The sequence below is a fragment of the Sinohyriopsis cumingii genome, chromosome 7 (assembly GCF_028554795.1).
Source record: "Sinohyriopsis cumingii isolate HCF-2022 chromosome 7, ASM2855479v2, whole genome shotgun sequence".
Lineage (NCBI taxonomy): Eukaryota > Metazoa > Mollusca > Bivalvia > Unionida > Unionidae > Sinohyriopsis > Sinohyriopsis cumingii.
Window position 1 is genome coordinate 121,813,348 of NC_142967.1, and position 23,707 is coordinate 121,837,054.

The 23,707-nt window shown below is 35.0% G+C and overlaps 1 protein-coding gene across 1 annotated transcript in view; it reads left to right on the plus strand.

The window, feature by feature from the left end:
• LOC149796047 (rho guanine nucleotide exchange factor 12-like) overlaps positions 1-23,707 on the plus strand; it is a 344,172-nt gene that overhangs the window by 196,281 nt on the left and 124,184 nt on the right. Inside the window, exons 15-19 of the mRNA XM_089965965.1 lie at positions 2,091-2,159; positions 8,404-8,511; positions 9,270-9,374; positions 12,160-12,328; positions 20,481-20,580. Of these exons, the coding sequence (XP_089822091.1) occupies positions 2,091-2,159; positions 8,404-8,511; positions 9,270-9,374; positions 12,160-12,328; positions 20,481-20,580 (551 nt within the window). The remainder of the gene's footprint in view (positions 1-2,090; positions 2,160-8,403; positions 8,512-9,269; positions 9,375-12,159; positions 12,329-20,480; positions 20,581-23,707) is intronic.

The following is a 23,707-nucleotide window of genomic DNA, read 5'->3' on the forward strand; positions in this document are numbered from 1 at the left end:
TACATTCATCATCTGTCCATTAGTACAAGTTTGGTTATTGCTACTCCAGTTAAGACTGATTGAAGGATTGCCTTGAAACTTAACAAATACATTCATCCAATGGTTACGTTGCTCCTAAATGAAAGTTGTGCTGCTCTGATATCAATATAGCCACAGTGGTGACCATCTTGTAAATCTTGTTGTCATTACTCCTCCTGAATTGATAGTTATATCAACATGGGTTTTTTGCTAAAAGACTTTTTAAGATGTCTACTTGGTTCTAAATGAGGATGGTACAGACCTGAAGTTTAAAAACCTTGTTATCGATATTTCTCCAGAATGAATAACTATATCAGCATGGGGCTTACATAAGATGTCTAACCGGTCATAAAAAGAAATGGTGTCAATCTAAGATCCAGTATGACCACCATGGCAGCCATCTTAAAAATCTTGTTAAAACTCGACTTGAACTGAAAGTCATATTGACATGGGGTTTTCAGTAGAAGACTTGTGATGTCCTGAGGGTCTTAAAATAAAAATGGTGCCAATCTGCTGTCCGATGTGGTTGACACAGCAGCCAAATCTTGTTATTACTCCTGTTACTAAATGGAAAGCCATATTTTGTAAATACTATTATCTCTTCTTCTGTCCACTATATTATCACACGGTTTTCAACATTATTCTTAAGGGGCCCCGAGTGGCTGAGTGGTCTAAAGCGCTCTTCGTTACAGATCACTGTCATCTCACCTCTGTCTGCGTGGGTTCAAGTCTCAGATTCAGCCAATGTGGGTATAAGAGAAAGCTTGCCAGTAGCTTCTCGTGGGTCAGTGGTTCTTTCCAGGGTTTTCCTTGGTTCTTCCTCCACCATTAATACTGGCCACCATGTGTAGCCTATCATGTGCTGAAAAATGGCATTAAACCCCACAACATAACACCATTATTCTTATTATAGCTTAATGAAAATGTTGCCAGTCGTTCATCCACTATGGCTGCCACGGTAACTATCTTTTAAAAAAATTTTCTTGTGGCTGCTTCTCCTGAAGAATTGGTCATTTTGACAGGGTTTTCACCAAGTTCTAAATGAAAATGGTGCCAGTCATTTTGACAGGGTTTTCATCAAGTTCTAAATGAAAATGGTGCCAGTCATTTTGACAGGGTTTTCACCAAGTTCTAAATGAAAATGGTATGCATCATTTTGCAGGGTTTTCACCAAGTTCTAAATGAAAATGGTGCCAGTCATTTTGACAGGGTTTTCACCAAGTTCTAAATGAAAATGGTGCCAGTCATTTTGACAAGATTTTCACCAAGTTCTAAATGAAAATGGTGCCAGTCATTTTGACAGGGTTTTCACCAAGTTCTAAATGAAAATGGTACCTGTCATTTTGACAGGGTTTTCACCAAGTTCTAAATGAAAATAGTGCCAGTCATTTTGACAGGGTTTTCACCAAGTTCTAAATGAAAATGGTACCAGTCATTTTGACAAGGTTTTCACCAAGTTCTAAATGAAAATGGTGCCAGTCATTTTGACAGGGTTTTCACCAAGTTCTGAATGAAAATGGTACCAGTCATTTTGACAGGGTTTTCACCTAGTTCTAAATGAAAATGGTGCCAGTCATTTTGACAGGGTTTTCACCAAGTTCTGAATGAAAATGGTACCAGTCATTTTGACAGGGTTTTCACCAAGTTCTAAATGAAAATGGTGCCCATCATTTTCTCATACACTGTTGCTTATAGAGTCACAGAAGCTGGTATTTAAATGGGTCAGTCCTTGGTTCCATTAGACCAAGAATTCTCCAAAGATGGACATCCAATAAATAAAACAAAGGTTAAGGTATTCATGATTTGCAATCCGGCCATACTGCTATTGGTGGTTTTCTATTTTTGGTTGCAAGCATGTCTCCTGAACTTCATGTTTACAGAAAAAGTTAAATACCAAATATAAAAGTTTCAGCAAAATTCATGTTAACCCATACAAGGATTGTCAACTTTCAATACTTTTTTCTCCTGTTTTTGCTTGATTGTTGCAATTTGTTTTATTCCAAGAGCGATCTTATTTGTGTGATTATGGTGACCTTCATTTTCAAGTCTCTGCCTTAAAATTATTATTTCAGCTTTCAGACGTTGAACGACGGCAACCCAAACCTGTCTCTCCATTTCTTGCTAAGCTTCAAACACTGGAGGTTACTGTTTGTTTGATTCGTATGGTTAAAGCTGTCTGTTCATCATTCTGAACTAAGACAGGGGAACAACAGCTTTGGCAGCTTGTATCATATCCTCATTATACCTGCTTGTTTTAATGCCACTAACAGCTTTTAATACAGTATAATACAGATGTCACTCATGTCTCCATAGTCGGAACAAACTTTTAAATTAGGATTTATTTTAAAATCTAGTTTCGTGTAATACAGCAAGTGCTCGGAAAAAAATTAAGGTAATGATGTAATTTTTGTTAGTCTCCTATTTTAGCTTTGATTTAAATTATTAACACCATGACTTTTGCAGATCTTTGATATTGCTTTCAGTGGTGATTTCATTCTCAGATACTGATTCATGGCAGTAAAAACAACATATTTGGTGACGAAGAAGAAGGGGTTTATACTGGTTTTTTTTTGGACAGATTTTGACATGGAAGCTGTGGATGTTTGCTTGTGTAATGTAGTTTCAAGGTACTGTATATACTCGCTTATAAGTTGGGTCCAGCTACAAACACTGTGGACCCTGGTCTCTTATTGCATCATGTGCCAGCAGATTAGTTTTTATGTTGTTTGCTCAACTGATTACTCCCTACAAAACTGTGTAAATCCATGTCTACTTGTGCAGTATGCAGTGGCAGATCAACCGATTACTCCCTACAAAACTGTAAATCCATGCCTGCTTATCCAGTATGCAATGGCAGATCAACTGATTACTCCCTACAAAACTGTAAATCCATGCCTGCTTATCCAGTATGCAGTGGCAGATCAACTGATTACTCCCTACAAAACTGTGTAAATCCATGTCTACTTGTGCAGTATGCAATGGCAGATCAACCGATTACTCCCTACAAAACTGTAAATCCATGCCTGCTTATCCAGTATGCAGTGGCAGATCAACTGATTACTTCCTATAAAACTGTGTAAATCCATGTCTACTTATGTAATATGCAATGGCAGATCAACTGATTACTCCCTACAAAACTGTAAATCCATGCCTGCTTATCCAGTATGCAGTGGCAGATCAACTGATTACTTCCTATAAAACGTGTAAATCCATGTCTACTTGTGTATTATGCAGTGGCAGATCTCAGTCTATGCAGTTTGCATTTGGATCCATTTTTTAAGCAAGTATAGATAGTATTATACAGGAGACTGAAGTACTTCACCAAAGAATATGCAGAAAAGCATTACTGGGTAAAGCCTATATTTAAAATAGGAGTTTGATCTGTAATGAAAAATTCAGTAATGCATTACTTGCATTGTACACTTGATAATTGTACATGTCAGTACTTTTTTTGGAGCAAACTTTGGTTACAGTCTGAGAAGTCTGATGCCAACTTGGTTGTCATTTTATTTAGTCAGCATAATTTCTGCATGAAACTTGTGCAGATATGCTAGGTCTCTACCAGAAGACATCACTGTGCTATAAAAAAAAAAGTCTAACAGTACAAAAAATTTCACAAGATCAGAATGTTTATATACTCTTCACTCAAAATGTTTCTTGACTATGGAGACGTTTTCATTTTTGTCTTGCTTATCATTTCGTCAATATTTTTTTACATTTATGCTCCATTTGTACATGTGACTGGTTTGAAATGTTTCATGCAGATCTCGCAACAGGATTTGGCTGCAGTGTTGTGCAGTATGATTATTTCATCATACTCTCTTAATGTTTATACCATTTATATACATGTTTTTAAATCAGATACATAGGTCTCTAAATCAGATACATAGGTCTCTAAATCAGATACAAAGGTCTCTAAATCAGATACATAGGTGTCTAAATCAGATACATAGGTCTCTAAATCAGATACATAGGTCTCTAAATCAGATACATAGGTCTCTAAATCAGATACAGGTTTTGTCCTAATCAGATGGTTGCATCAGTCGTATGCAGCTTTTGTCTAAATCAGTTATATTCTTGTCTAAATCAGATACAAGCTCTGTCAAAATCAGATATATAATTGTCTAAATCAGATACATAATTGTCTAAATTAGATACAGGTTTCATAAAAATCAGATACAAATTTTGTGTAACTTGGCTATTGATTTTCTCTCAATTAGATATTGATTTTGTGTAAATCAGATACATGGTTGTCTAAATTAGATGTCTAAATTAGAGACAGGTTAGGTCCCAATCAGACACATGATTGTCTGGATCAGATACAGGCTTTGCCTAAATCAGATAAAGGTTTTCTCTATAAAAAAATTAGATATATGGTTGTCTGAATCAGATACAAGTTTTGTCTAAATCAAATACAGGTTTTATCAAAATTAGATGGTTTTTGTCCAAATTAGATTCAGGGTTGTCTAAGTCAGATACAGATTTTTGTCTATTTCATAGGCATGGCTATCTAAATTAGACACAGGTTTTTTCTAATAAGATTCATAGTAACATAAACTAGACATAGGTTTTTGTCTAAATCAGTTCCATGGTTGTCAAAATCAGAAAATAATTGGTCTAAATCAGATGGTTGCTTTAATCAGATACAGGCTTTGTCTAAATCAGATACAGGCTTTGTCTAAATTAGATACAGGCTCAGTCTAAATCAGATACAGGCTCAGTCTAAATCAGATACAGGCTTTGTCTAAATCAGATACAGGTTTTGTCTGAATCAGATACAGGCTTTGTCTAAATCAGGTTTGTCTAAATTAGATACAGGCTCAGTCTAAATCAGATACAGGCTTTGTCTAAATCAGATTTTTCTAAATCAGATACAGGTTTTGTTTAAATCAGATTTGTCTAAATCAGATACAGGCTTTGTCTAAATCAGATACAGGTTTTGTCTAAATCAGATTTGCCTAAATCAGATACAGGCTTTGTCTAAATCAGATTTGTCTAAATTAGATACAGGCTCGGTCTAAATCAGATACAGGCATTGTCTAAATCAGATTTGTCTAAATCAGATACAGGCTTTGTCTAAATCAGATACAGGCTTTGTCTAAATCAGATTTGTCCAAATCAGATACAGGTTTTGTCTAAATCAGATACAGGCTTTGTCTAAGTCAGATTTGTCTAAATTAGATACAGGCTCAGTCTAAATCAGATAAAGGCTTTGTCTAAATCAGATACAGGTTTTGTCTAAATCAGATTTTGTCTAAATCAGATACAGGCTTTGTCTAAATCAGATTTGTCTAAATCAGATACAGGCTTTATCTAAATCAGATTTGTCTAAATCAGATACAGGCTTTGTCTGAATCAAATGCAAGGTTGTATAACTCAGTGCAGTATCATCTTAATACTCTTTGACAGTAAACCCTTTTATTAGATGTAGCGGTGTATTACATGTAAATGGTATGGACCACATTTGAATATTTATGTTCCTTTTTGGCCAGAAATAGCTTCAAAGAGGTAGATTAAAAATATATTAAATATTTCAGTTTCATTTAATTTAGACCACTGATAAGTTTCACAACTTTACATTAAAATTGTCTTGGTATTTGAATTTACAAATTGCAGGGTTTAATGTAATTTGTCCGTACAAGTTTTTCAGAACACATGAAAAAACAAAATTGCATGGGTTCTTCTTTTTATGGTGCCATTTTTTCTGGTAAGATCTTATTTCTCTGGCGTATTGTAAAATTTGAATGAACTTTGATGACTTTGGAAGCCATTTGATCATTTAGTGAACATTGAACGCATAAAAGAAAAAAATAATACGATAACAACTCGACATGAGAGACCAATTAATGATTTATTAATAGGCTTTCCCATATTTGGTAATTAAAGGGAAACAGCTCCAATATTTATTATTTTTTTATTTTAATGATGTGTAAAAATCCAACTCTACTATTTTTCCTCACTTGCTTTCCACAGCTGTTTAACAAACTAACATGCGATGGCAATAATAAACTTTGTTTGGTCTTCAAAAAAAATTTGAAGTATATGTACTACGCTGGGTTTTTGAGCTTCAACAATGAAGAGAACTAAAAAAATGTGCCTGTCTCTTGCTTTTGTGAGATAGGAACAAAATGTATGTGGTGATTTTGTTGTTGAGTCACTTACTATTACAAGATAACATTTCTATGTTCTGAAGAGTTGTATATCCATTCATGGCCATGTCATATAGAATTGTACACATCATAGACCCTAACCTGCCATCACTTTATGTGCTGGCAGATTAGAGTATGTGCTGTTTGATTTTGTTTCTATAATGCCTAATGCTTACATATTGAATAGACCCAGATCTGCAGGCCCATTATGTGGTGGCAGAGCTGGGTCTATGCAGGATGCAGTGGAATTGGACTTGTACATGAGTATACAGTATATGGTATTGGGCTTAGGAAAATGAACTGCAAGGTAAGAAAAGATAACACATATACCATCACTATCCTGCCACTTGGCTTATACTAGATATTAACAATACCTGGAGCTAATAGGGCAATTTCTTGTAGGACTTGGCCATCTCAGCTTTGTTTTCTGAAATATATATATATATCTTGGGATGCAGAATTTTTTTGTGTCTTTAAAGTCTTCTTTGTTTTATATTTATCTAGCTTGTAGGACACAATTTTATCATGCTTTTGTGGTATCTATTTGTATATAGCACATCCAACTATGAAAGAAACCTGGGGTATTTTGGATCATGTAATGGAGGTAGAAGAAATAAATATATTATTTTCTTCATTGCTTGTACAAATAAAATCAGCTGCAATTGTGAGTGTGTGTGCGTGTGTGATTTAGTAATTTAACGTAGCTTTAACAATTTTTCAGTCATATCGCTACAATGTCTGCAGTGTGGCAGTTTAAAGTGATGTCTAGCACTGGGGCATCATGCCGCAGACATGTAGCTTGATGTCCCACCCAGTCACATTATCCTGACACCAGGCCGACCAGTCCTAACACTAACCTCTTAAAATGCTGAGTGCCTAGTAAGGCAGCTGTTGGTACCATTTTTAGAAGTCTTTGGTATGACTTGGCCAGGAGCTGCGATTGAAGATTCTTAGATGTTTTTATACAGTATCTGATATACTCCTTGATTTTGGTTGTTCACTATACAAGTGTGACATGTTTCTTTCTGGGTTCTTGGAAAGTACAGTATGTTAAAAGCTTGTCACCTGATCTGTCAGAATCAGTGCTTTAAAAAGATATGCATCGTAAATGAGAAAAAAAGATTTCTTTATACAGTAATACCTTGAACATTTGCGAGGTTAGGTTCCAGAACCAGTTGCGGATCAGGAGGAATCGTGAATGTTTGGTACGAGTCACTAAAAATACTAATAAATGCTTATTTCTAGGGTTTAAACCCTAAATATGACCCAAATCATGCTCCCAAAGCACTTTAATTTCATTTAAAAGTTAGCTTAATACATTACCCTTAAAAAGAGAAATAAATGGTTGACGTAAAAATAGAGTACAATATCCCCTAATGGGTATTTGCCACACCAGCGCATTTACAGTACGGTACATGTATACTAATATTACCCATATACTAATTCATTGGCTGCCATTTTCTTTTGCACTCACAGTAAGGTAAAACCAAGTAACGAATGGGACTGTAAACTTAATGACTAACGTTTTCTTTGTCATTGTCAGGAAGGTAAACTAGGTAAACTTCGTATGTCACAGAAGTCATATAACGAAGGTACAATTCAATAAAATAAAGAAAACATGTACGTAGAGGGTACCAATGAAAATTTTGCAAATCCGTGAATTCACGAATCCAGAAACGCGAATGCATGAGGTATTACTGTATTTAAAAGTAGTAAATAATTAGGGGAGGGCTATCCAACCCACATTCTCTATATTTGATAACTATGTAGAAATGTTGGCACAAAGCAGGGTTTAGTTCCAAGCAGGATTATTTTCTTAACCTTTCCCCACTGAACAATCAAGTTATATTGGAAAGCTGACATAGTTTATGGTAAATTTTCCTAGATACTTGGCTAGCTATTGAAAATATTAATTTGCAAAATGACGTTTTTATAGTTTGAAACCTTATGCTGGTAGAGCAGAAATATTTGTGATAGCAGTTAAGGATATTTTTAACCATGCATAAAATAGACTTGCATCAGTTTTAAAATTGTAAAATAAACAAAAAAGTTAACCGTGTACCTTGCATCTTAACCCATCAACACTGCTCTGATATAATGAAAAAAAAAATCTCAAAATAATCTGTTGTATTGTCAGTTGAAATGTTCTGCACTCATAGCCAGAATAAAAGGACTTGGATTGAAGTGAATATTATTATTGCTGCTTGTACAAAAAACTGTTTTCATTCCATTGCAGACGGGGGATTCTAAGGCGTTCAGCGATATCAGTACATTGGAAAACAAGCCTGCTCACATGGCAATCTTTTTACATTATATCCTAAGCCAACATGACCCCTCAGCTGTGGTGAGTAAACATGACACAAGAAATAAGAGATAACAGTCATGCATGTAGGATTTGAGGATATCAGTTTTGGTTTCACTATGGCAGAATAAGTTTTACCAACCAGAAATTAGTAGGACTGGTAAAATGGATCTTTTCAACAGTTAATTAGTGGGACTGGTAAAATGGATATTTTCAACAGTAAAACAACCCTTAGCATCCTCAAATTCTCAAAGACGTGACTTCTTGTTTTAATAATCTTGGAAAATCTTAAAAATTTGAAGAAACTGTACATTATGTATGATTTCGTCGATGGTGCACAATTCCAAAACTTTACTGCTGTAGATAGTAATATTTTACCATCCAGAAAGCACCTTAAATTTGCAGATGTGTTACAACATGCACAGAATTGCTGGCATGAAGTTATGGAAGTTCTTACCGAAAATTACCTTCCATCAAGATTTTAAATTTGCCTGCACATTTTTGTATTTGATTTATGTGTTGGCATCTAAAACTGGCAATGTTTATTGAGTTGGAAATACAGAAAAGTTTGATCTTCAGGTCTGAATAACAGCAAGGGAGATAATCTGTTTCAGGATCAATTCATTTTTATTCAACATATGGCGGTACACTAGTATGATTTTAATATCACGACAAAGAAAACAAGTAAAATGTTTCTGTACTTTATAATATATCAAAGCCTTAGTTCCCTCAGTCATGTGTACAGTTAAATCTTAAATTGCATGGAATTTACTGAAATGTGAAGTCTGCATTCTTTCCAGTTATTCTACCTGATGGCCAACTACTATAGCCAGGCACAAGGCAATACGAAGGATCTCAAGAAATGGGCCTATGAAATCCATTCCACATTTCTAGTCCACCAGGCAGTGAGTATTGGCATTATTGCAGTATGAGGATATCAGTACAACTCATTATACTATATACAAATGACTTAACAAGGTTGAGTTGCCAAAACTACAATGATTATAGTTGTGAAAAATAATGCTTAGAAATTTTATAATTGAAATGTAATCTTCATCATTAAATTATAAAGTAGGAAGCTTTAGGTAATATTTGTTACGTATATTTCAAGATTACTGTTGTCTGCAAATGGGAGTAACTATTCCTACTGATGTTTCCTCAATAAGTTTCTCTTCCTACCAGACATACATTTGAATGACCATTGATATGACCATTTGATACAGGGCTTAAAAAACAATACAGTCACTATATGTATACTCAGTAAAGCTTTTCCTACCAGACTTACATTTGAATGACCATTGAAATGACCATTGATATTACCATTGATATGACCATTTTATATGGGGCTTAAAAAACAATAGTTAATATATGTATACTCAGTAAAGCTCTTAAATATCAGTACACACTCAAATTCCATTTCTTGCTAGCTTTGAGCCTAAAACTGATTCAAGGGTCCAAAAAGCTGCCATGTCTGGAAATGAAATGGAGGATTTATATCATTAGAATGAAATATGTTTTTAAAAGGTATCAATTTACTAAATGAGCCAGTCAGCTGTTATTACATCCTAGTAGTCCCTAAGAAAATCAATAATATTATCCTCAGATTTTTTTTTCTCATTTCCTAACAAGTGAAAAATCTTCTTTCATTCAGTAGAAAGCACCATTAAAGCCTAAAGAGGAAATACAATGTTTATTGAATTCTGCCGTTTACAATGACAAAACGGACAGGTGTGATTCGGCTAATTCTGGAAAGGTCAATGGAATTAAAACAGTTCTGTTAATTTCATTTAGATGTAACTGTTTTTAACTCTACTGGTCACAGATCAAATCAGCTTATGGGATGGTCTGTTGTACATCATCTGTCCTCACATGTTTATTATCACTATTCCTTAACTGTTTGAGGATTGCCTTGAAACTTTACACACACACACACACACACACACACACACACACACACACATTCATCCCATTGTGTAGTTGGTCCCAGATGAAACTTTACACACACACACACACATTCATCCCATGGTGTAGTTGGTCCCAGATGAAACTTTACACACACATTCATCCCATGGTGTAGTTGGTCCCAGATGAAACTTTACATGTACATTCATCCCATGGTGTAGTTGGTCCCAGGTGAAACTTTGCACACACATTCATCCCATGGTGTAGTTGGTCCCAAATGAAGCTTTACACACACACACATTCATTCCATGGTGTAGTTGGTCCCAGATGAAACTTTACACACACACACATTCATTCCATGGTGTAGTTGGTCCCAGATGAAACTTTACACGCACATTTATCCCATGGTGTAGTTGGTCCCAGGTGAAAACTTTACACACACACACTCATTCATTCCATGGTGTAGTTGGTCCCAGATGAAGCTTTACACACACACACACACACACATTCATCCTATGGTGTAGTTGGTCCCAGGTGAAACTTCACACACGCACACATTCATCCCATGGTGTAGTTGGTCCCAGATGAAAATGGTGCTGCTCACTCTGGAGTCATCTTGAAAATCTTGTTATTGCTACTTCTGAATGGACTGTCATATCAACTTGGGGTTTTCGCTAAAAGACTTCTTATGATGTCCAGTTAGTCCTGAACGGACAGTCATATCAACTGTGGGTTTCGCTAAAGGACTAATTATGATGTCTGGTTGTTCCTGAATGAACAGTCATATCAACTTGGGGTTTCTCTAAAGGACTAATTATGATGTTGGTCCTCCTAAATTAAAATAGTACCACATAATTAACTCATAACTAATGCACTGGATTTATTTTAAAAAATGTATACACAAACAGGAATGCCTACTTCAATAGTGTTGTAATGCCTAAATGAAATAATGCTTTAAACTGAGTTATGCACAGATTTAGAAACTGTCCATTTATTGGTCCAGAAATCTATCTTTTGTATTTTCATCTCTCCCATATGCTATGGTAAGCGTGTGACTTGTAACTATAAAGCCCCTCTGCACAGCAAGTTTTATTTCTACATTCAATTTTGGGTTTTTGCTCAATTGCAATATGTCACGTGTTGATTTATATCAAAGCTGATTGAAGGATACTGTCCCTTTCTCAGCTCTTGTGAGTGTATGTGTGTGTGTGTGAGAGAGAGAGAGAGAGAGAGGGTTAAAACAATGGCATTGATTTCACATCTGGTCCTGGCTTTGTGAATGGCTTGCACTTCGGGTAAAGAAAATAACCCAGTGATTTCTTGGGTCAAAATTGCAATGGTCAAGGTCACTGACTAAAAGAAGAAAAATTATTTACATACAAAAATACCAATTATTTACCTGGAGGACTATTAAACATGGTGTATAATGTTCTATTTGCACTACTCTTTTTTTCATGTTATCAAGCACAACATAAATAGTATGAAATTTAAGTTTGGTGGCCATGAGTAGGATATCAATTAATTATGTTTGGCCTTAGGATTCTTACTGAATTTTATGCAATTAAGAAGGTCAGTGTAATTTGAATTGCAGGCTGCATATTAGTGGAAGGCTGGAGTGATTAATTGGCACTAGATTCCTTTTTTTTTTCCTTTATCTCCCTAATTTCTGAATGATCATTAGGAAAATCATGATATTTGAGAAAGGAAGTGAAATTTGTCACCAAACATTATAAAGTAAATAGCCAGAATTTTAAGAAAAACTCTTGCTTTTTTTTACATTTATCTTAGCCTCTGAAGGTGAAGGTGGATGACTCTGTGGTGACAACCATTGATCAAACGTTGCAGTATAAATCAGAGAAGGAGGAACCACTAAGGTCAATATTTAATGTAGCTCGAAACGTAGCTCGGAATGAGGTTCAGGAGCTGCTGTCTGACTTTAGGCAAAAGAAGGAAAAAGGTATTAATTCGTTTGAACCCTTATTTTATGTTGATTGTACAAGTTGTAACACTATACAATTTTAAACACTGATTGTACTGCTGAGTCTTTTATTACTGTAGGGATAATTTTTCTTAGTTTTGTAAAGCATGGTTATTTTGCATTAACACTTAGATCTATTGGCAATAGAGCAAAAGAATTTATGGGATGGTCTGTCATCCATGGTCATAGACCAAAAGAATTTATGGGATGGTCTGTCATCCATGGTCATAGACCAAAAGAATTTATGGGATGGTCTGTCATCCATGGTCATAGACCAAAAGAATTTATGGGATGGTCTGTCATCCATGGTCATAGACCAAAAGAATTTATTTGATGGTCTGTCATCCATGGTCATAGACCAAAAGAATTTATGGGATGGTCTGTCATCCATGGTCATAGACCAAAAGAATTTATGGGATGGTCTGTTATCCATGGTCATAGATCAGAAGAGCTTAGAGGATAGTCTGCCATCCATTGTCCATCATCTGCTAGCACAAGTTTGTTATCGCTACTCCTTCTAAAATACATGGCAGATTTTAACTTAAACACACATTCATCCCATCATCTGCCACAGCTGCCTTCTTGAAATCTTGATATTTTTATCAGTATTCTTCTTGAATGGATGGCCGTATGAACAGGGTGTTTTTAGCAAAAGACTTATATATTGGTGTTAAATGAAAATGGTTCCAATCTGAAATCCAATATAGTCACAACATATTGAACATCTTGTTATTGATACTCATCAAGAATGGAGAGTCAGCAAAAGACTTCTTACGATGTCTAGCTGGTCCTAAATGAAAATTGTGCTGATCTGAGGTCCAATATAGCAGCCATAGTGGCCATCTTGACAATCTTGCTCCTCTGTTTATCAGTACACCTTCCAAGTGAATAGTAACAGCAGCATGGGATTTCCACTTTAAGACCTTTTTTGATGTTTTGTTGGTCCTAAATTAAAAAAATTGTTGATCAGATGTCCAGTATGTGGCCATCTGGAAAATATTATTTTTGTTATTCGTAAATGGAAGATTAGTTTGACATAAGGGTTTTCATCAGAAGAGTTCTTATGTGTCAATGTGGTCCTAAGTGCAAAAGGCAAACCCTCAATATGGCTACCATGGTAGCTATCTTGAAAATATTATTTCTTCTCCCAAATGGATGGCAGTATCAACATGGGATTTTCACCAAGACTTCCAAATGGATGGCAGTATCAACATGGGATTTTCACCAATAGACTTCCAAATGTATGACAGTATCAACATGGGATTTTCACCAAGACTTACAAATATATGACAGTATCAACATGGGATTTTCACCAAGACTTCCAAATGTATGACAGTATCAACATGGGATTTTCACCAAGCCTTCCAAATGTATGACAGTATCAACATGGGATTTTCACCAATAGACTTCCAAACTTATAACAGTATCAACATGGGATTTTCACCAATAGACTTCTTAAGATATGTCGTTTCTAAATGAAAATGGTGCCATTCATAAATTCAATATGGCTGTCATGATAACCTTTCTGTCCCTACTCCCCCTGAATGGATTATCATTATAGCATGGAGTTTTCACCAAAGGAATTATAATGATGTCTGATTTCTCGTAAACGAAACTGGTGCTGACAAAATATGTGGCTTATGAAATAGTTGCTTTTTACTCAAGACACCAGTCTGAAATTTTAAAACTGACTGACAGAATAACGTTTGAAATGTTAAAACTGACTGACAGAATGACAAGTACGAAATGTTAAAACTTACTGACAGAATGACAAGTATGAAATGTTAAAACTTACTGATGGAATGACAGATATGAAATGTTAAAACTGACTGACAGAATGACATGTTTGAAATGTTAAAACTTACTGACAGAATGACAAGTATGAAATGTTAAAACTTACTGACAGAATAAATATGAAACTAACTGACAAAATGACAATTTAGAGACTGAATGAATCATTAGAATTTGTATACCTAGTCTAACATACTGAAGAAAGGAAGGATGAACAAGTTATCTTGTCAGACATGCATGAAGGAAAGAAGGATGAATAATACTTGTGTATCATACATCTTAAGGAAGGAAGGATGAATAAGTTGCCTTGTCTAACACACATGCATTAATGAAGGAAGGATGAATAAGTTGCCTTGCTTGACATGCATAAAGGAAGGAAGGATGAATGAATTAACTTGTCTATCACTTGTCTATCATACATGAAGGAAGGAAAGATGCATAAGCTAACTTGTCTAACATACATAGTAATGAAGACAGGATGAATAAGTTGCCTTGTCTAACATGCATTATGAAGGAAGGATGAACAAGTTAATTTGTCTAACATAATGAAGGAAGGATGAATAAGTTAATTTGTCTAACATACATTATGAAGGAAGGATGAGTAAGTAACCATGTCTGATTTACATATTAATGAAAGAATGATGAATAAGTTAACTTGTCTAACATACATAGTGAAGGGGAAGGATGAACAAGTTATCTTGTCTAATATGCATATTAATGAAAGAAGGATGAGTAAGTTATCATCCTCATAACCATCTTAATTATAATGATGTTGCTTAAAGCAAAATATCAGTGATGTCAGGGACCGACCATTATTTTTCCAAACGTTTCTTTTTTTTATGGTTTCTTTTTTTTTTGGGGGGGGGATACAACCCTCAGATAGCTTGATAGAAAGTACTCTTGCTCTGATTTTTAAAATCTAAATCCATCATATTATGTTGGTATTTTTTTAAATCTTGAGATAACAGAAAAACACAATATATTTATCTGATTATTAAATAATCATTCCCTAACTCTCTATTTAGAATTGGGTATACACATATTCCATTATGGAGGTTAGTAATATCTGGAAATTAAATAGAAACAATATAAATATAATGCCATTCGTTTCAACTTACCAGTTTTGCTGGTGATTTAGAAAGGGTTGTATTAAGATTTGTCAGTTTTATTTGTAGGCTATCTGTTGATTTAAAATCTGTTGGCAGGCTTCACAGGTTAATAGTTGAGGCAGGAGTTCAAGGGGATTAATTTTCATTCTTAAAATAAAGCTGGCATCTGACAGTGAATCTCTGTTTAATCCCCATTTTCATAATGTCTGCTGCAGACAACATCATGTAGATCTTACAGTGATATGACATTGACATCTGCGTGTGTAGATAAGCTCTTCATTTTCCACACATGATTTGACTCCTCATTAGAGATATACTTTGTATTAAAAACTGAACACCCTCCGATTGTCTGTATTTTTATCATGAACATGCTCCCATTACCCAAGACTAATGCACCATTGTATATATTGTAAGAGATAAGTGCATCTTTTCTAGCTAGACTGACCAGATTTTACTTCTGTCAGAGTCCTGTTTGTAAACTTGTGGCATCATAGCAGTCTTTTCCTGAAGTGCCAATTCATGAGCATTTTTTTGTGATCTTCACAGAATCATTAGATTTTATATGTACATTAGTTAAATTCACATCATAGCATGCATCACTGGTATACTTTATATAACACTGGATGCATTACACAGAAGTCAGTTAGGTACAGTGTTTGGGTCTGTATCAGGCATCATAGGTATACTTTATATAACACTGGATGCATTACACAGAAGTCAGTTAGGTACAGTGTTTGGGTCTGTATCAGGCATCATAGGTATACTTTATATAACACTGGATGCATTACACAGAAGTCAGTTAGGTACAGTGTTTGGGTCTGTGTCAGGCATCATAGGTATACTTTATATAACACTGGATGCATTACACAGAAGTCAGTTAGGTACAGTGTTTGGGTCTGTATCAGGCATCATAGGTATACTTTATATAACACTGGATGCATTACACAGAAGTCAGTTAGGTACAGTGTTTGGGTCTGTATCAGGCATCATAGGTATACTTTATATAACACTGGATGCATTACACAGAAGTCAGTTAGGTACAGTGTTTGGGTCTGTATCAGGCATCATAGGTATACTTTATATAACACTGGATGCATTACACAGAAGTCAGTTAGGTACAGTGTTTGGGTCTGTATCAGGCATCATAGGTATACTTTATATAACACTGGATGCATTACACAGAAGTCAGTTAGGTACAGTGTTTGGGTCTGTATCAGGCATCATAGGTATACTTTATATAACACTGGATGCATTACACAGAAGTCAGTTAGGTACAGTGTTTGGGTCTGTATCAGGCATCATAGGTATACTTTATATAACACTGGATGCATTACACAGAAGTCAGTTAGGTACAGTGTTTGGGTCTGTATCAGGCATCATAGGTATACTTTATATAACACTGGATGCATTACACAGAAGTCAGTTAGGTACAGTGTTTGGGTCTGTGTCAGGCATCATGGGTATACTTTATATAACACTGGATGCATTACACAGAAGTCAGTTAGGTACAGTGTTTGGGTCTGTATCAGGCATCATAGGTATACTTTATATAACACTGGATGCATTACACAGAAGTCAGTTAGGTACAGTGTTTGGGTCTGTATCAGGCATCATAGGTATACTTTATATAACACTGGATGCATTACACAGAAGTCAGTTAGGTACAGTGTTTGGGTCTGTATCAGGCATCATGGGTATACTTTATATAACACTGGATGCATTACACAGAAGTCAATTAGGTACAGTGTTTGGGTCTGTATCAGGCATCATAGGTATACTTTATATAACACTGGATGCATTACACAGAAGTCAGTTAGGTACAGTGTTTGGGTCTGTATCAGGCATCATGGTATAGTTTATATAACATTGGATGCATTACACAGAAGTCAGTTAGGTACAGTGTTTGGGTCTGTGTCAGGCATCATGGGTATACTTTATATAACACTGGATGCATTACACAGAAGTCAGTTAGGTACAGTGTTTGGGTCTGTATCAGGCGTCATGGTATAGTTTATATAACACTGGATGCATTACATAGAAGTCAGGTACAGTGTTTGGATCTGTATCAGGCATCATTGGTATACTTTATATAACATTGGATGCATTACACAGAAGTCAGTTAGGTACAGTGTTTGGGTCTGTATCAGGCATCATTGGTATACTTTATATAACACTGGATGCATTACATAGAAGTCAGTTAGGTACAGTGTTTGGGTCTGTGTCAGGCATCATAGGTATACTTTATATAACACTGGATGCATTACACAGAAGTCAGGTACAGTGTTTGGATCTGTATCAGGCATCATTGGTATACTTTATATAACACTGGATGCATTACACAGAAGTCAGTTAGGTACAGTGTTTGGGTCTGTATCAGGCATCATTGGTATACTTTATATAACACTGGATGCATTACCTAGAAGTCAGTTAGGTACAGTGTTTGGGTCTGTTTCAGGCATCATAGGTATACTTTATATAACACTGGATGCATTACACAGAAGTCAGGTACAGTGTTTGGATCTGTATCAGGCATCATTGGTATACTTTATATAACACTGGATGCATTACACAGAAGTCAGTTAGGTACAGTGTTTGGGTCTGTATCAGGCATCATTGGTATACTTTATATAACACTGGATGCATTACCTAGAAGTCAGTTAGGTACAGTGTTTGGGTCTGTTTCAGGCATCATAGGTATACTTTATATAACACTGGATGCATTACACAGAAGTCAGGTACAGTGTTTGGATCTGTATCAGGCATCATTGGTATACTTTATATAACACTGGATGCATTACACAGAAGTCAGTTAGGTACAGTGTTTGGGTCTGTATCAGGCATCATAGGTATACTTTATATAACACTGGATGCATTACACAGAAGTCAGTTAGGTACAGTGTTTGGGTCTGTATCAGGCATCATAAGTATACTTTATATAACACTGGATGCATTACACAGAAGTCAGTTAGGTACAGTGTTTGGGTCTGTATCAGGCATCATAGGTATACTTTATATAACACTGGATGCATTACACAGAAGTCAGTTAGGTACAGTGTTTGGGTCTGTATCAGGCATCATAGGTATACTTTATATAACACTGGATGCATTACACAGAAGTCAGTTAGGTACAGTGTTTGGGTCTGTATCAGGCATCATAGGTATACTTTATATAACACTGGATGCATTACACAGAAGTCAATTAGGTACAGTGTTTGGGTCTGTATCAGGCATCATAGGTATACTTTATATAACACTGGATGCATTACACAGAAGTCAGTTAGGTACAGTGTTTGGGTCTGTATCAGGCATCATAGGTATACTTTATATAACATTGGATGCATTACACAGAAGTCAATTAGGTACAGTGTTTGGGTCTGTATCAGGCATCATTGGTATACTTTATATAACACTGGATGCATTACATAGAAGTCAGTTAGGTACAGTGTTTGGGTCTGTATCAGGCATCATAGGTATACTTTATATAACACTGGATGCATTACACAGAAGTCAGTTAGGTACAGTGTTTGGGTCTGTATCAGGCATCATAGGTATACTTTATATAACACTGGATGCATTACACAGAAGTCAGTTAGGTACAGTGTTTGGGTCTGTATCAGGCATCATAGGTATACTTTATATAACACTGGATGCATTACATAGAAGTCAGTTAGGTACAGTGTTTGGGTCTGTGTCAGGCATCATAGGTAAGGAAAGTTTACTAATATCACAATACACCAGGTAAAGCTTTCCATGTATTAAGGATGAGTTCCACAGAATATGCAAGAAAATGCCTGTATAATTTAAAACAAGCAAAAACAGAATTACACACAACTTTTTCATGACAGGCTCTGTCAAAACTACAAACAAAAACATAATTACACACAACTCATTTTACAGTACCCTTTGAGAAAACTGCAAAGGAAAAAATAATTACACTCATCTCATTCCCTAACAGCCTCTGACAAGAAAAATATAATTGCACACAATTGCAAGACAGAACCTAATAAAACTACAAACAAAAATATAATTTAGTGTTGCACATAGAGCTCAGGTGCATAACCATGATTTTTTGTCCCAAATCTTGACCCTAGGTGAACTTTTTATTGGGAGAAAAAATAAAAAACATATGCTTGCAACTTTTCATTAATGTATGTCCACCAGTGTCTCTATTGTTACTAGCAATGTCCATAGTGCATTATATGATAAAAGCATAAAATGACAATGAATAGCTATTCTGGCAAAATAAACATTCAAAGTTTGTGATAGTTTGCCAACTTGTAATGTGTTTGACGGCCATTACTGAAACATATTTTCAGTATTTAAGCCACCACTTTGGCGAGGAAGATTGAATTTATTTTTGAGGTTGACAAAAGTGACTAATTTATGTAAATACACAATTTGTCATTTACTTAACAATTTATTAGTTTGGAAAGAAAAGTAATTTAGAAAATAGGTATTTATTATAATAAATGCAGGTAGATAATGACTGTACCCTAAGATAAAAGAGAGCACAAGATCTGGAATGGAAAATTGCATGGTACAGCTCATTTCAGGTTGGCTAGAGAATGTTTTCATGAATTGCTTGAGCACATGATCAGACTTTTATTGCATCAATGTAAGTGTTGAAGGAAATATAATAGCACAGTGCAGACAACAAATTTAAGGTGGCAAAACTGTTGAGATTATCTCATTTTTTTAGCACTGTTAGTCTATTACATAATATTAATTTCATTTGTCCCTCAAAATTGGTGTGTTGGCCAGATTTGGAAGAATAGGGATACAGTATTCCCAGCTCTTGGGATCCTATGTCCAACACTGAAATTACATACAACTGTTTATATGGCAGCCTGTGGTAAAATTACAAGCAAAAATATAATTTATGTGTAACTCATTCCTTGACAGCCTGTGATACAACTACAAGCAAAAACAATTACACACAACTAATTACATCACAGTTTCTGACAAACTTGAAGCTCACTTCTTTTCTTGTAACTTTCTAAATCCTTGAATGTGTTGGCATTTTGTATTTGTTATTGATTGTTTTGGAATGGCACGAAAATTTAAAATTATTTTGTATTTAATTATTTTTAACCAGAAGAAAGGCCATTCTTACAGTTTCTACAAAAGAATTATCTTTCTATTATTGGTACTTTATGTGATAAAATTGCATCATTTTTTTTGGTGGAATGAATTGTAGTGATTTGTAAATTTGTTTTTTTTTTATCTTGCAGGTCTTATACATGGAGCTCATGAGTTAAAAGATAATATGGATAAAAATGAAGAGACTCGTCTTATAGAGCAATATTTGGTTCCAGATTTAGACAGGTGCTTGTAAGTAACTTAATTCTTAATGCAGCATTTCACAAGCTTGAAATGAATATTTTAAACCCCCCCCCAAAAAAAAAAAAAAATTGGCATCTGTTCAAATTGAGGCTTTGTATTTAAATGTTCATTTGTTATTATATATGTTGTTGTTGTTGTTGTTGGGTTTAACGCCATTTTTCAGCACAATATAGGCTATACATGGCAGCCAGTATTAATGGTGGAGGAAGAACCGGGGAAAACCCCAGAAAGAACCACCGACCCACGAGAAGCTACAGGCAAGCTTTCTCACATACCCACATTGGCCGAACCCAAGAGTTGAACTCAATTATATATGTACTAAACCAGTTCCCTTTTGATATACCATGTCATTTAAACACTGAGACGACCTCTCTTGCATGTTATGATGTACATTGACTTGATGGCCTATGTTTCATATGAAACTGTGCATGTACTAAAGTGGACATTTGACTTCAGAACCATCAAACTTTGGTGTCCCACAAAATAAATGGTCTTCACTGGACAATCTAGGTTAATTTCAGTGGGGAGACTATAATTTAAAGCATTTAGATGTTTCCAAGAAGACACTTTTTTGTTACAGTTTTACGTTGGCTTTAGGTGGAAGTTATTAGGTGCTTTTTTTTCAGACTTGAAATATTTGTTAGAGAAGATTTCATAAAGAAAGAGAATATAGTAGCCCTCAGTTTGATTTTGAGAAAATGTTTGCAATATTCACCTTGTTTAGAAGCTGCAAAATTCAGTATATGCAGTACAGCAAAGTTATTCTTTCCCAAATTACCACTGGGTTTGCAAAATTCCCTCCCACCCAAATAATATTTGACCTTTACTAATTTACAGAGTTCTCAACAACAAAAACCCAGTTTTTTTCAGAGTAAGTTCAATGAAATTGGAACCTATTGTGGCCACAAGTGATTTCTGCTACTGTTGCTACACCCCATTGCACCATCTTGATCCAGTTACCAGATACTTACAGAGTCTGATGCATGACCAGAGTGCATACTTTGCAAATGTCCACTGACAGAAAAACACATTCTTGTTCAGTGTATTGACTTCTACCCTTTTGAGACAGAAATGGTTTAGTGACAACTCTCTTAAAATTTTTAGCATATTTACCTGATGATTTATTATCTTGCAGCATATTTACGTTTGTTTGGAAGGTTTATTCGTACAATGTTAGCAACTTTTTACTTGTCAGATCTTTAATTTATATCCGCACTATATGGCCAAGATGGCTTGTGTGCCATTAAACCTTTACATACAAACATGCATGCATGCACATGTGTACACACAAACACACACACACACACACACAGCATTACATCCAGGTATCATCCCAGAGGTACAAGCCTACAGTCAGTATAGTGGACCATGATGTTATGAAATTAAAGATCTGACTTCTACCCTTTTGAGACAGAAATGGTTTAGTGACAACTCTGTTAAAATTTTTAGCATATTTAAAAGTGTACATATGCACACATTACACACACACACAGCATTACATCCAGGTATCATCCCAGAGGTACAAGCCTACAATCAGTATAGTGGACCATAATGTTATGAAATTATTGAAAGACAAGTTGACAGAGTAGTTAATACAATATAATTACTACGAGATTTTTGCTACCATCACCATTATTGTCACCATCATTATTATAATGCTGCTGCTGAAGCAGCAAATAGTAATGTAAGGGACCGACCATTTACTTTTCTGAGGTCTTTGTTTTTTGGAGGAAACAATGTGACCCTCAGATAACATGAAAAAAATGACCCACAAATAACTTGAAAAATATTACAAATGATCTGATTTGTCTGAATCCAATATATTTTGTTGGAAATGTGGAAAGTCTAAATCCATTATATTTTGTTGGAAATTTTGTGGAAAGTCTAAATCCATTATATTTTGTTGGAAATTTTGTGAAAATTCAGATCCATTATATTTTGTTGGAAATGTTGTGGAAAGTCTAAATCCATTATATTTTGTTGGAAATGTTGTGGAAAGTCTAAATCCAATATATTTTGTTGGAAATTTTGTGAAAAGTCTAAATCCATTATATTTTGTTGGAAATTTTGTGGAAAGTCTAAATCCGTTATATTTTGTTGGAAATGTTGTGGAAAGTCTAAATCCATTATATTTTGTTGGAAATTTTGTGAAAAGTCTAAATCCATTATATTTTGTTGGAAATTTTGTGAAAAGTCTAAATCCATTATATTTTGTTGAATTTTTTTTATATCTTGAGAGAAAGAAAGAAAATAATATTGTCATCTGAACATTGAAAAGTCAGTCCCTAATTATTGGTACTGGGCCATAATTGAATGTACACTTTCAGTTATGGTGTTTACCAATATATGATAATTAAATAGAAACCCTTTAAATATAATGTCATTCTTTTCAACTTGCCAATTGGACTGGTAATTTAGAAAGAGTTGTGTGGACATTTACCAATTTCAGTTGCAAGCTATCTGGTGAACTGAAAACTTTTAGCAGGTCTTATTGGTTAAGGAAGATTAATTTTAATTCCTACAAAAAGGAAGCTGATATCGGACAATAAATGTCATAGTTGAACTGTCACTTGGCAATACAATTCCATTTCCAGTTTTCCTTGGAATAATTGTTCATAAATTTATCTAATCCCCGTTCTCAAAATCTGCAGATGACAAACTCATACAGTTCTTCCATTGGCTTGACATCTGCATGCCTAGATAGGATCCACACACATTTGTCTCTTTATCAGAGATATACTTGATATTAAAAACAAAAACTGAACACCTCCCAATCATCTGTACTTTTTATCAACATGATCCTGTTGCACAAGATATATGCACCATTGTAATGGATAAACAGCTTCTTTAGCATTACTGACCAGATTGCACCTCAGCTGGAGACCCAGCTGTAAACATGTGACATCATAGTCATCTGTTCCTAAGGTAGACATAATAAGCATTGGCTGGCATTGAAATATACTTTACTGAAAAGTCTCATTTCTTTTCATTTGTCATATTAATGAAAATTGGATGAATAAGTTACCTTGATGTGTACATTTATTATTCATATTTATTATTGAATTTCCAGTTTCAACGTTTGACATTATATGGTAATTTTCCATTTTTCAGTGCA